Source organism: Aquarana catesbeiana, linkage group LG09, assembly GCF_042186555.1.
Source record: "Aquarana catesbeiana isolate 2022-GZ linkage group LG09, ASM4218655v1, whole genome shotgun sequence".
Classification (NCBI taxonomy): Eukaryota; Metazoa; Chordata; class Amphibia; order Anura; family Ranidae; genus Aquarana; species Aquarana catesbeiana.
The window spans coordinates 181275131-181287601 of record NC_133332.1 but is presented as its reverse complement, the minus strand read 5'-3'; the positions used below and the strand labels follow the sequence as shown (position 1 = coordinate 181287601).

General features: G+C 43.1%; 1 protein-coding gene across 9 annotated transcripts in view; it reads right to left on the bottom strand.

The window, feature by feature from the left end:
* Nucleotides 1-12471, bottom strand: part of TENM1 (teneurin transmembrane protein 1) — a 1380190-nt gene that overhangs the window by 57487 nt on the left and 1310232 nt on the right. For all 9 annotated transcript variants that reach the window (XM_073599409.1, XM_073599407.1, XM_073599406.1 and 6 more), the window contains one exon: nt 6222-6394. In XM_073599409.1, coding sequence (XP_073455510.1) covers nt 6222-6394 — 173 coding nt within the window. The remainder of the gene's footprint in view (nt 1-6221; nt 6395-12471) is intronic.

Here is a 12471-nt window from a genome sequence, read left to right as displayed (position 1 = left end):
TGGTTCCGAGGACAAAGCACAGGAAGAGGCCATGGAGGAAGAAGAAGAGGAGGGGGTGGAGGAGAGAGGTGTGTCACAAGCATTAGTAGTGGCATTTTGGAGGCGTGGTGGCGGAACAACCTCCAACACCACTGCATCTTGTCCTGCATCCTTCCCAGCTGCCAGCAGAGTCAAACAATGCACGGCGAAACTTAGGTAACGTCCCTGTCCATGCCTGCTGGACCATGAGTCAGCGGTAATATGCACCTTACCACTGACCGCCCTGTCCAGCGAGGCCAAGACATTGCCTTCCACATGCCGGTAGAGAGCCGGAAACGCCTTCCGTAAGAAAAAGTGGCGTTTGGGTACCTGCCACTGAGGAACCGCACATTCCACAAACTCACGGAAGGGGGCAGAGTCTACCAACTGAAAAGGCAGCAGTTGAATGGCTAGCAATTTTGACAAGCTAGCATTCAACCGCTGGGCATGTGGATGGCTGGGAGCGAACTTCTTTCAGCGGTGCAGCAGCTGGGGCAGGGAAATTTGCCTGGTACAATCTGACGTCGGTGTACCGAAAGCAGATTGCCCACAAGTACTTGGCTGTGACACACCTAATTCTACACCTTCATTCCTCTCAGTGCAGGTCTCAGAGAGGACTGAAGGTATAGTGGGGTTGGAGATCTCAGCTGATGAGGAGCAAGGAGAGGTCCTCTTTGTTCTTTGGTGTGGGTCTTTTAGATACGCTTGCCAACGAACTGCATGGCAGATCAACATATGTCTGGTCAAGCATGTGGTGCCCAAGTGGGAGATGTTTTGGCCACGCGAGATACGCTTGAGACATATGTTGCAAATAGCAGCGGTGCGATCTGATGCACTCATCTCAAAAAAGGCCCACACCAAAGAACTTTTGGAATAACCTGCAGAGACAGCAGCGCCCTGCACATGCGGAGCTTTGGGGTGTGATGCAGTCAGTGTGCGGCCCTTAGGCTGGCCCCTGGAGGGCATCCTGCCTCTTTGGTGATGTGCCTCCTCCTCCTCCTCTCTCCTATCAGGCACCCACGTTGAGTCAGTGACCTCATCATCCCCTCCCTCCTCATCACTGGAGCAAACCTGGCAGTATGCTGCAACAGGGGGAGCATGACTGCCAGATTGCTGTCCTTCTTGGGCACCCCCTCTGTCTGTGCTCACGTTACTGCCTTCATCTAGCTCAGTATCATCATCAGATCCTTCTAAACGCTGGGCATCCTCCTGGAGCATGTACCCAACACTGTGGTCAGTTCGAGGGACTCCTCAGGAGGACATGGTGGGGCTAGGGAAGGAGTCACTGATGCCATTGAGCCAAGGGAAGAGGCCGCGTTGGCAGCTGCTTTGCCAGACAAAGTACCCTGAGCATGGGTGAGAGATAATGATGGATGAGGACGGCTTGGTCATCCACTCGACCAAGTCTTCCGCATGTTGCGGCTCAATACGGCCAGCTGCCGAAAAAAAGGCCAAGTGTGTCCCACGGCCACGTGCTGTTGAGGATGCACCATCTCCACGACCAGCACTGTTGCCTCTAGACACAGAGCCTGCTTGCCCTCTTTTATTGGCTTGTGACTGTCTGCCTCTCCTTGTTGGCCTTCCAGACATACTAATGGCCTGTAGCGGCACTAAGCTGGGATATATATATATATATATATATATATATATAAATATATACTGATACTGCAGCTAGCAAAATCAACTGCCTGCCTGTAGTATGAGAACACCACCAACCTTCTACAGGTAGCTTTAGCTGAGCACTGTGCAGAGCTCGCAGAAAACTAACTTGTAGCTTATTTAGCCGCCTGCGGTAGTGATAGGATCAGGAAAACACCACCAACCTTCTACAGGTAGCTTTAGGTGAACACTGTGCAGAGCTCGCAAAAAAATAACTTGTAGTTTTAGTTGAACACTGTGAGGAGGACGCACTACACTAACTTGTAGCTTTAGCTGAACACTGTTCAGAGGACACACTACACTAACTTGTAGCTTTACCTGAACACTGTGCAGAGGTTGCACTACACTAACTTGTAGTTTTAGCTGAACACTCTGCAGAGGTCACACTAAACTAACTTGTAGCTTTAGCTGAACACTGTGCAGAGGTCGCACTACACTAACTTGTAGTTTTAACTGAACACTGTTCAGAGGACACACTACACTAACTTGTAGCTTTAGCTGAACACTGTGCAGAGGTCGGACTACACTAACTTGTAGTTTTAGCTGAACACTGTTCAGAGGACGCACTACACTAACTTGTAGCTTTAGCTGAACACTGTGCAGAGGTCGCACTACACTAACTTGTAGCTTTAGCTGAACACTGTGCAGAGGTCACACTACACTAACTTGTAGTTTTAGCTGAACACTGTTCAGAGGACGCACTACACTAACTTGTAGCTTTAGCTGAACACTGTGCAGAGGTCACACTACACTAACTTGTAGTTTTAGCTGAACACTGTTCAGAGGTCGCACTACACTAACTTGTAGTTTTAGCTGAACACTGTTCAGAGAACGCACTACCCTAACTTGTAGCTTTAGCTGAACACTGTGCGGAGTTCACACTACACAAACTTGTAGCTTTAGCTGAACACTGTGAGGAGGATGCACTACCCTAACTTGTAGCTTTAGCTGAACACTGTGCAGAGGTCACACTACACAAACTTGGAGCTTTAGCTGAACACTGTGAGGAGGATGCACTACCCTAACTTGTAGCTTTAGCTGAACACTGTGCAGAGGTCACACTAAACTAACTTGTAGCTTTAGCTGAACACTGTGAGGAGGACGCACTACACTAACTTGCAGTTTTAGCTGAACACTGTGCAGATGTCACACTAAACTAACTTGTAGCTTTAACTGAACACTGTGAGGAGGACGCACTACACTAACTGCAAATAGTCTAGCTGCCTGACTGTGGTACTAATAGGATCAAAAGAACACCAGCAATTTTCTTCAGGTAGCTGTAAATACTGTAACAAGGCAAGCCTGCCTGTCAGTAGGAAGATAACAGGAACGGATCTAGCTAAACTGAATACAGTGTATATATATATATATATATATATATATATATATATATATATATACAACACCTGGGATGCATATATATACACAATACACTGTAAGTGCAGCTAGCTCACTGACTGTCCTGCCTAATCTAGCTAACTCAAATAAAATGACGCTGTCTCTCTCTCTCTCTAAGCACGCCGGAACACACTACACAGGGCCGCCGTGCGAGCGGCCTTATATAGTGTGGAGCGTGTTCTAAACCCCCTGAGCCATAATTGGCCAAAGCCACCCTGGCCTTGGCCAATTACAGCTCTCTCTACTGACGGCACTGTAATTGGCCAAGCATGCGGGTCATAGTGCATGCTTGGCCAATCATCAGCCAGCAATGCACTGCGATGCCGCAGTGAATTATGGGCCGTGACGCGCCACACGTTTTTGGTGCGAACGGCCCATATCGTTCGCAATTCGGTGAACGATCGAACAGCCGATGTTCGAGTCGAACATGGGTTCGACTCGAACACGAAGCTCATCTCTAATATATATATATCAATGGCGGCTCGTTCATTGTGGGTTCATGGGCACCACCCCCCTAACACTGCCGCCGCCCTCCCTATCCATGCGCAATTACAATTGCGGGGATAGACGGAGGGTATGTCTTTTGAAGCACCTGATTAGAACCAGAGGCTCTAACAGGCATCAATATAGGGTGGGCTTGGGGCTCAGAGAGTGCGCCCTGATCCCATCCAGTTGTGTGACAACAGCGAATGAATACTTGGTATTCTGCCACATTCTCCTCCCGGACAATCAGGAAGCCCCTATTGGCCAGGGAGTCTTATGACTCCCTGGCTAATCGTATCTCAGGACACACTTCTGGGTAACAATCGGCCGGAAGGAGAATGTCTGTGTCCTCGCTGGAGCCTCCACTAGGTAAGGTGATCACCGCTGCCTGTGTCTCTTGCGGAGGGGGTTGTTGGTGCTGCAGGGTCATTGCCACTGCCTGTGTCTCGGGGGGGGTTTGTTGCTGCTGTGCTGCTGTGGGGGTTAGTGCCACTCCCGCGGGGGGGTTAGCGTTGTGCCGCCCCCCCCTCAAAAATAGTAAGCACCAGCCGACACTGATTATATATATATATATATATGTATATATGGTACTACAAGGGTACTGAACCAGAGATGCTTTACCTTGTACTTTACCTTGTAGCCCAGGTCAGTGTAAACAGTGCTGTGTTTTATCGGCATGTCTGTTCTGTAACTTTATACAGGAGTGAGAAATAGGAAGGTATCTATTCAATGTGCTTTTTGATTTCTTCAGGGACCCCTTCAGTGACAATAAATAATATTTTTGGTGCAATGAACTCATATAATTAGTGGAATTATAAACCCTGATATGCCAGAAATCCCTGCAAGAGTTTACAAAAGCCTTGCCCATCCTCTTATTATATGTGATTCCAAAGAATCAATTTTGTAAATTAGAACTCATATCTAGATGTATCCCTGGTGGCCTTGATGTTTTTAGTCCTCATCTGGAGACATTTAATCTTTACACTGCTCCCAGTCTTCATCTGGGGATATGTAATCTATTCACTATAGTCCATGCAAAAGTCTGCCTTCCTTTAGCAGTTTGTGATCTCTGCTGATGTCATGAGTGCACTGCAGCACAAAAATCACCATTTATGGGCCTCAGAAGTGAAGCACACCTTTCCTTGTTCTGCAATTACAGTACAGACTCAGAAAAACTAAAATACAGACAGAGAAACGTTCACATTGGTCAGGGCCTATGATGGCAGCTCTGAAAGCACAGAGGTAATAGGTTAAAATAGGATAAAAATCTAGTTAGTATCTCAGAAATCATTAAAATTACTAATGTGTTATCTTTAATGTCCAATTCCTCTTTAATTCCTATGGACCTTTTACAAGATCTGTTTGCCTGAAAACATTGGTTTTAGAGTAACGTTTGCAGTTCAGCATGTCTCCTATGGCATTTGGTGGTGAAATCTCCACTGGCTTACTTTCGCCACCACTTGCCAAAGCTATTATGAAGGCTTCTTACTCTCCATCTTGGAATTTACATTTAAAATACATTACAGGAAACCCAGTTAGTTTTATTTATTTTTTTATTTTTTGTGGCAGTGGAAGGATTTGTATCTAGAATCTGTTGTGGGGAGGATCATCCTGCTTCCCCAAGTGATGTAAACCGTCCGTTTATAATTGATTTTACCAGCATCTTCAGCTAAACCATACATTACCAGTAGAGTGGATTTTTAATAACTGTGATCAGATATCATGTTTGCTGTAAACAGCTACTAAGAGACATGAGAAGCCGGATCTGGCCAATAATGACTGAATCCAGAAATGATTGAATATCTACTGTATGGACACTGCAACTTGTGTTGGCAACCTTGGCAAACAAGTCTTATGGCCCCTACACGCGATCCAAAAATCGGACAAAAAATACCACTTTTGACGTGATCGTATGATAATCGGATCGTTAGTACAGAGCTTTCGAGAGCCAATCATGACAATTCATCCAATATTATTAGATCGGACAAGCACGAAAATTTTCCTCTTACGATACCAGATCATACAATTTTCGTTTAGTCAGTACAGTTGTCGTCCGAAATACAATACAAATACATTAGAACACATGACGTCACTTCTGATTATTTTCTGTCGTACGAGAATTTTCGTGACTTTAGTATTCAATTGCAATTTGCGACTTTTAAGCAATCTGCCGTACGATATTCGGATCGGGTGTATGGGCCATTAGAGAGAGCTAATTTATACGGTAATGGATATTTCCAGACAGTCAATACTGTTTCCTTGAGATTAGGATAATACCAATGGTCTCTTACTGTCCCTGTCATTGTCATTTCTTAATGATTGTGCATGCATATGGAAAGATCTCTTGTAACATATTTTGTGGCCGCCATCTCCTATCTATGGTAAGACAAAGGCTGTCTTTACTTATTGCTTCAGAATGTAAATTAAATCCTCAAGCACTTTATAAATTAACAACAGTTAGAATAATGAGAAAGTTAGTGTTAATCACAATCAGTCCAAACACCTTGTATCTAATCTATAAATATCAATGTGAATGACACAGGAAAGGCATATTATGCAGTGACAATACTGGGGCTAGGTAAATAAGCATGACCTTTGCTAGGAATAGCGATAGCCTTTTTTCTTGTTAACATTGACCTGTTTTGTCATATCGCCCACACTACCTTGTTTTAATGCGTAGACAATGCTTGTTGCAGATATATTGGTGGTGGTGAAAACATTTTCTTTGTTTGAAGTGTCTAGCTCAACTCGAGTGGATTTTTCCATATCACTGTAAAAACTGCTGACTTCTCCAGTTGGAAAGGTTGCATTTGTCAAATGTCCTTCAGGGTCATACCTTAAAATAGTATAAAAAAATAGACATGAGTTTGGCTTTCTAAAGATGCTAAAGGTTTTTTTTTTGTTTGCACAGGTATAGAGATGGATGCATTTTAAAAAAAATAAATAACACCATATGTCCTTATTTGTAAAATTATCTATTACATAGCCACATATATGTTGTATGCATTGTATTCCATCGACATAGCATGCAGCTAATCTTCCATTTTTCCAATAAAATATAGAGTAAGACAGAATATACGTTATTGATTTATGATTTATAAATGTCATAACAGCTTTACCAGAGTACTAAATTGTGTTAATCATTGGTAACTGTCAAAAAAATGCAATAAATGCCTTTGTTTATGCTGATTGCATGGACTTCTTTAATCCACCGGGGCGGCTGTTGATTTTGTACCAAGCTCAAGAGAATTCCTGCTAAATGAACCACATCAAAAACAAGAGGTCATATACTGCTGTGATGACACAGACCATTCATATGACCTATTTAACTGATAAACTGTAACTAGCTCCCTGTATAAGCAGGAGCATAAAAAAAGATACAAATTCTACAGATAGCATCAACAATAAAGGGGTATTTCAATATAGGGCCAAGTAGCACTGTGCTATATATTGTGATATAGACATTTAATCAATTTCAGCTGATCTTTTTCTAGCTACAAATACACTAAGGAGAGCAACGTTGTAGTTGCTACAAAATGTTGCTTTAAAATGTGTGACATTGCCCCAAGGTTCTGTGTCAGTGGTCATTTGTTTACGTTAGATGGGTTTTGCATCCCCATAAAAGTATATGGGAATGCAAAACCCGCCTGAAGCAAATACAATTCAGGTTAGAAGGAGGTCAGTTGCGGATCAAATGCACACGTCAATGGATTTTGAATGATCCAAGAAGCATGTCTCAGATTGATACCAGCATAAACAAAAGTTTTCCCAGCACACTTTCCAGATAGCCTGCAAAGAAAATGGCACTGTATTAACAATTTGTGTTAAAAACAGAGGTTTTAGTTGCACCCATTTGCAAATATATGTGGACGCTGTACTGCCTCGTCAGGGCCCCTCTGTGGGACCCTAACTCTTATATTTAAGGTTCCTCATACTGAAGCATATATGGCAATGGATAATTTAAGTATAGATATGCCTGGAGATAGCCCATTCCTACGATTCTGCAAATAGTTAGACAGTGCCATTTTTTTTTTTGCAGACTAGCTGGTAAGTATTCTGGGAAAACGTTTGTTTTTTTGTGCTGTGCCAAGTCCTTCCATGTACACCTTACTTCCAAAGCTAGTTATAAATTGATGTGGTGGCCATTTTTGTATAGCTTTCAGACTGATGCCAGACTGATGCCATTGATACAAGCCCAAAGCCCATTGACCCAGGACCAAAGGCTTACCCTACATTGTTTTTGCAGCTGTGCACTGTTTTACCAGTTTTTGCAGCCATTAGACTAGAAATACATGGAAGACTTTTGATTGTATTACTAAAAATTAGTGCAATTCCGCAAACATAAAATTTAAGTGGATGTGCATTCATGTGAAATGTTCTGCAGTTTTGACTTGAGCATACAACCAGTCATATTTTCCCAGTTGTGCGATAAGAAGAAAAGGAAAACTACTACCTATGATTTGGAGGATTTGGCTGACATGATAGCATGATTAAAAAAAAAACTATCAACAGCTCTAGTCTTAGAGTTTTTATTTTTGAGGGGAGGGTGCATGTGAGCAGCACAGAGGTAATCAGCACTGTCCAGACAGAAAGTCAGGGGTCATGCAGCCTCATAGGACAATCAGGGGAGAATGAAAGCTTCTCCTACAAGCTTTAACCAGTGCTCGGCTGGAGACTGATATAAGTCACTACTATATACTGCTGATGAGAAAAGATATTTAGCAGTTTATATTTACTAAAATAATTGCATTTCCATTTTCTGTGTATGGTGGGAGACCAGATATAGTGAATGCAGGCTCCTGAGTTTAGTAACACTTTAAAGGTTGAAGCTGGACTCTGGGGAAAACCCAAAGTTACCCTCGCAGTGGTGCTACTCCACACAGCAAGGGTTAAATGCTTGTTTTCTTCTAGGGAACATATGGGAGAAAAACTGTTTTACTTACATTATCCCTCATTCACACAGTCTTCCTCCCTTCCATGCAACTGGTCCCCCAAAACCTTTTCCCTTTATTGCTCCACTGGTCACAGGCATTCTGATGTCATTTTGTACGCTGCAGGTCCAGCAGAGAAGAGGAGAGTGCCATCTGATGGCAGTGCAAGGAATAAGGTGAGTAAAACTGCTCTTGAATGTTGGCCAAAAATAAGCAATAATCTTTGCAGTGCAGGGAAAGCTCCACTTTTTTAAGTTAATAGGTTTTCAAACTCTATCTTTTTTTTTTTTTACTATTTATATAAAACCTTTATTTTACTAATAAACATATAATACAGGATGCCTATACTATGCAAGATTGACCGATCATTGTAAGTATTCATACCAAGAGAGCACAGCAAAATCTGTTTACATTAAGACATTGTCTTGAAACTTTAAATGGGTCCATCTGAGCTAACAAGACATATGATGCTTTTGTTTAGCAGAGCAGTCAAGAATAGATGTGTAAACAAGAAAAGGAGCTCCATCTGCTGGCTGTAAATATAAGCATGATATATTTGTACTGTATGCACTATTTCAAATTTAACTAACTAAATTTAGTTTAAAAAATATTTGTAAAAAACATTATAAACAAACAAGATATATAGCAAAATGCTATACATTCTCTTTAGTTTAAGGCTGGGTTCACACTGGTACGACAAACGCTTCGACATTGAGAGCTCATGTCGCATAACGTGTGAAAATCAATGTTTCCCTATGGGAGCCGTCTTAACTGGTCTGAGACTTTGAGACTTTGAAAATGCTCCCTGCACTACTTTGGTCCAATCTTACTTCAGCCCATTGAATATCACTGAAGTCGGATCGCCGTCTTGACTGATCTAACTTTGGCATGTGACTTATGGTTTGATGATCTTGAAGGGGACCTCCACGCCAAATTAAAAAAAAAAAAGTCATGGGTTTCCCCTCCAAGAGCATACCAGGCCCTTCGGTCTGGTATGGATTTTAAGGGGAACCCCACACTGAAAAAACGGCCTTGGGGTCCCCCCCCCAAACCCATACCAGACCCTTATCTGAGCACACAGCCCGGCAGGTCAGGAAAGGGGGTGGGGAGGAGCGAGCGTCCCCCCCCGAACCGTACCAGGCCGCATGCCCTTAACATGGGGGGGTGGGTGCTTTGGGGCAGGGGGGGGCCTGCTTCCCCCACCCCAAAGCACCATGTCTCCATATTTGATGAGGACAAAGGGGCCTCTTCCCAATAACCCTGGCCGTTGGTTGTCGGGGTCTGTGGTCGGGGGGCTTATTAAAATCTGGAAGCCCCCTTGAACAAGGAGGCCCCCACCCTATGTGAATGAGTATGGGGTACATTGTACCCCTACCCATGCATCTGAAAGAAAAGTCTCAAAAATAAAACACATTATACATAATTTTAAAGGAATTTATTAAGGAGGCTCTGTCATTTCTTGTGATCTGTTCTCCCCTCTCTGGCTCTTCTGCCTCCTCCACTGATGTCTTCTGCCTCTGCTGGCTCTTCTCCCCTCTCCGGTTCTTCTCCGCTGATGTCTTCTAACGCTCTCCGGTTCTTCTCCTTCTGTCCGCTGTCTTCTGCCTCTGCTGGGTCTTCTCCACTATCTTCTCGCTCTTCTCGCTCCCTCCGTTTTTCTTCCGATGTTGACTCAACGCTCTCTCCCGGTCTAATGCTGGGTGCGCAGTATGTCACTACTTATATAGGCACGGGGCGAGCACCCACCCCCATGTTGAGGGCATGCGGCCTGGTATGGTTCAGGAGGGGGGCCCTCACTCGTCCCCTGCGTCAGGGTCTGATATGGATTTTACAGGGATCCCAGCGCCTTTTTTTTTGGCGTGGGGGTTCCCCCTAAAGATTCATGCCAGACACAGTGCCTGATATTGTCAGGGTTCAAAGTCGGATCACTGTTCATTGAAGTTGGACTCATGTGGGACTTGAAGTTGCAGGGCAAAGTCGGATCCAAAGTGGTACGACTGTCGTGTCATACCAGTGTGAACCCGGCCTTAAGCAAACCTGTCCTTCACTTATGTTGCAGGTGTACTGTGTAGCAGTTCACACCTGCTGCTGCTACCAACCTTCCACTAGCTTTCATTCCACCACATTTATCCTGTGTAAGTTTCAGATTGAGTCTGAGGACCCTCCACAGTCCACAATATACATACTCAAACCTGACTATGAACCTCTCAGGCACTAAGCACCTAATTGTGTAAGGGAGTAGAAAGCATCTTGTATCCTCATACAGGGAGGTACCAAGTAATTGACTGAGGTGTGAGAAAAAGGGGGATGTGAAAGTAGCAGTAGTGGATGGGGGCTTGCTTTGAAATTATTCTGTTCTGAATCAGATTTGCTTTAAAGGAAATGCATAGTGTTATATGTGTTATCTTCTTTCATTGTTTTTTTTTTTTTTTTTAAGATCAGAATTAAAACATACACTTTTTAAATTTTAATAGAATTGTATTTTTTTTTAGAAAAATAAATAAATTGGTAACCCCCCCCCCCCCCCCCCATGTTTGCTTTTGAAGAAAAAGGAAGAATGGAACAGAATATGGTACATTAGAACTACAAAATTGGGTGGATTTATGACATTTTGGCCAAAATACAGGGAGAAATACCAGGGTAGCCAGATTCCATTTGACTGATTGATGAAACCTGGTTCAATTTCCCCTGGGCAACCAGTCAAGCTTTGCATTCATCAAAATGAGACAAATAATTTAAAGTGGTTCTAGAAGAATGTTTTTTTCCCCTTAATGTGTTCTCTGCACGAAGTTAAAAAACATTCTGTGTGCAGCTTCACCTCCAGCCCTCCTTATACTTCCATGAGCCTGATCTCAATCCAGTACTGTGCCAGAGAGCAGAGGCTTTCTCCATTCTTACAGGACAGCACGGCAACAGTGGGAGCCATAGGTTCCTGCTGCTGTCAATCACAGCCTGTGAGGAGGGAGGGGGAGAGAGAGAGAGGGGGGGTGGAGCTGAGCCAAGCTGTGTGTGTGAATGTACACACACAGTGCAGCTCAGGGTTGAATACACACGAGTGCCCCCATAGCAAGCAGCATGCTATAGGGGCACTCAGACAAATGGAGGAGCCAGGACCGCTGGTAGAGGACCCTAGAAGAGGAGGTTCAGGGCCGCTCTGTGCAAACACATTGCACAGATCAGGTAAGTATAAAATGTTTATTTTTTAAAAAAGTTTTCAATCACTTTAACAACCTGCTAAAGTGTTTTTATATACCAGTATCTATAGCAGGGTGTAAAATCTAAGTTGACACCTTATTTTCTATAGGCAACTGCCCTAATTTTTCCTCACTCCAGTTTTTATTAGTCAGTAAGCAGTTTTGCCTCATTGTTTTACTGTGTTCTTTATAATCCTAGCACAGAAATATATGTTGAAACTAAATCTTGTGATCCATAGCAGATAATAATCTCTAGAGGAAGAGCTACAAGTTATCAGTGCTGGAATTATCTCAGGACATGGCCTCGGCGTGTGCATGTGATTGGTGTGACAGATTGTAGGAATGTGTCAGATATTGTCAGCTCCAGCGATGTGGAAGAAAAGTCTCAGAGGTTGAATTCTAACAAAGACTTTTGATTCAGTTGTATTCATAGAGCTATTTTTCCAGACTCTGTACCTCAGCTCCATGTCTGAGCAGCAGTATTGGCTTATTTGAGAGCATGCTTGACAAAGAACCTTCTGGAAAATACAGTTTCTACTCAGCTTTACAAGATGTGCTAGGTACTTCTGTTCTTTACAAAACACAGTTCATGGCAAGGTCCTCATGACTTTCATTTACTTCAGATAGAAGTAACAAAAGAAACAATATAGTATTGTATTTTACATTGCATAACTGCGCATTTGCTTTTAAGTGTTTCAGATTAATGCTTTATATATATAAATCTATATTTATATATATATATGATGGTATAAATGTAGAGATATATTTTTTTCAGATAAATTAACTAG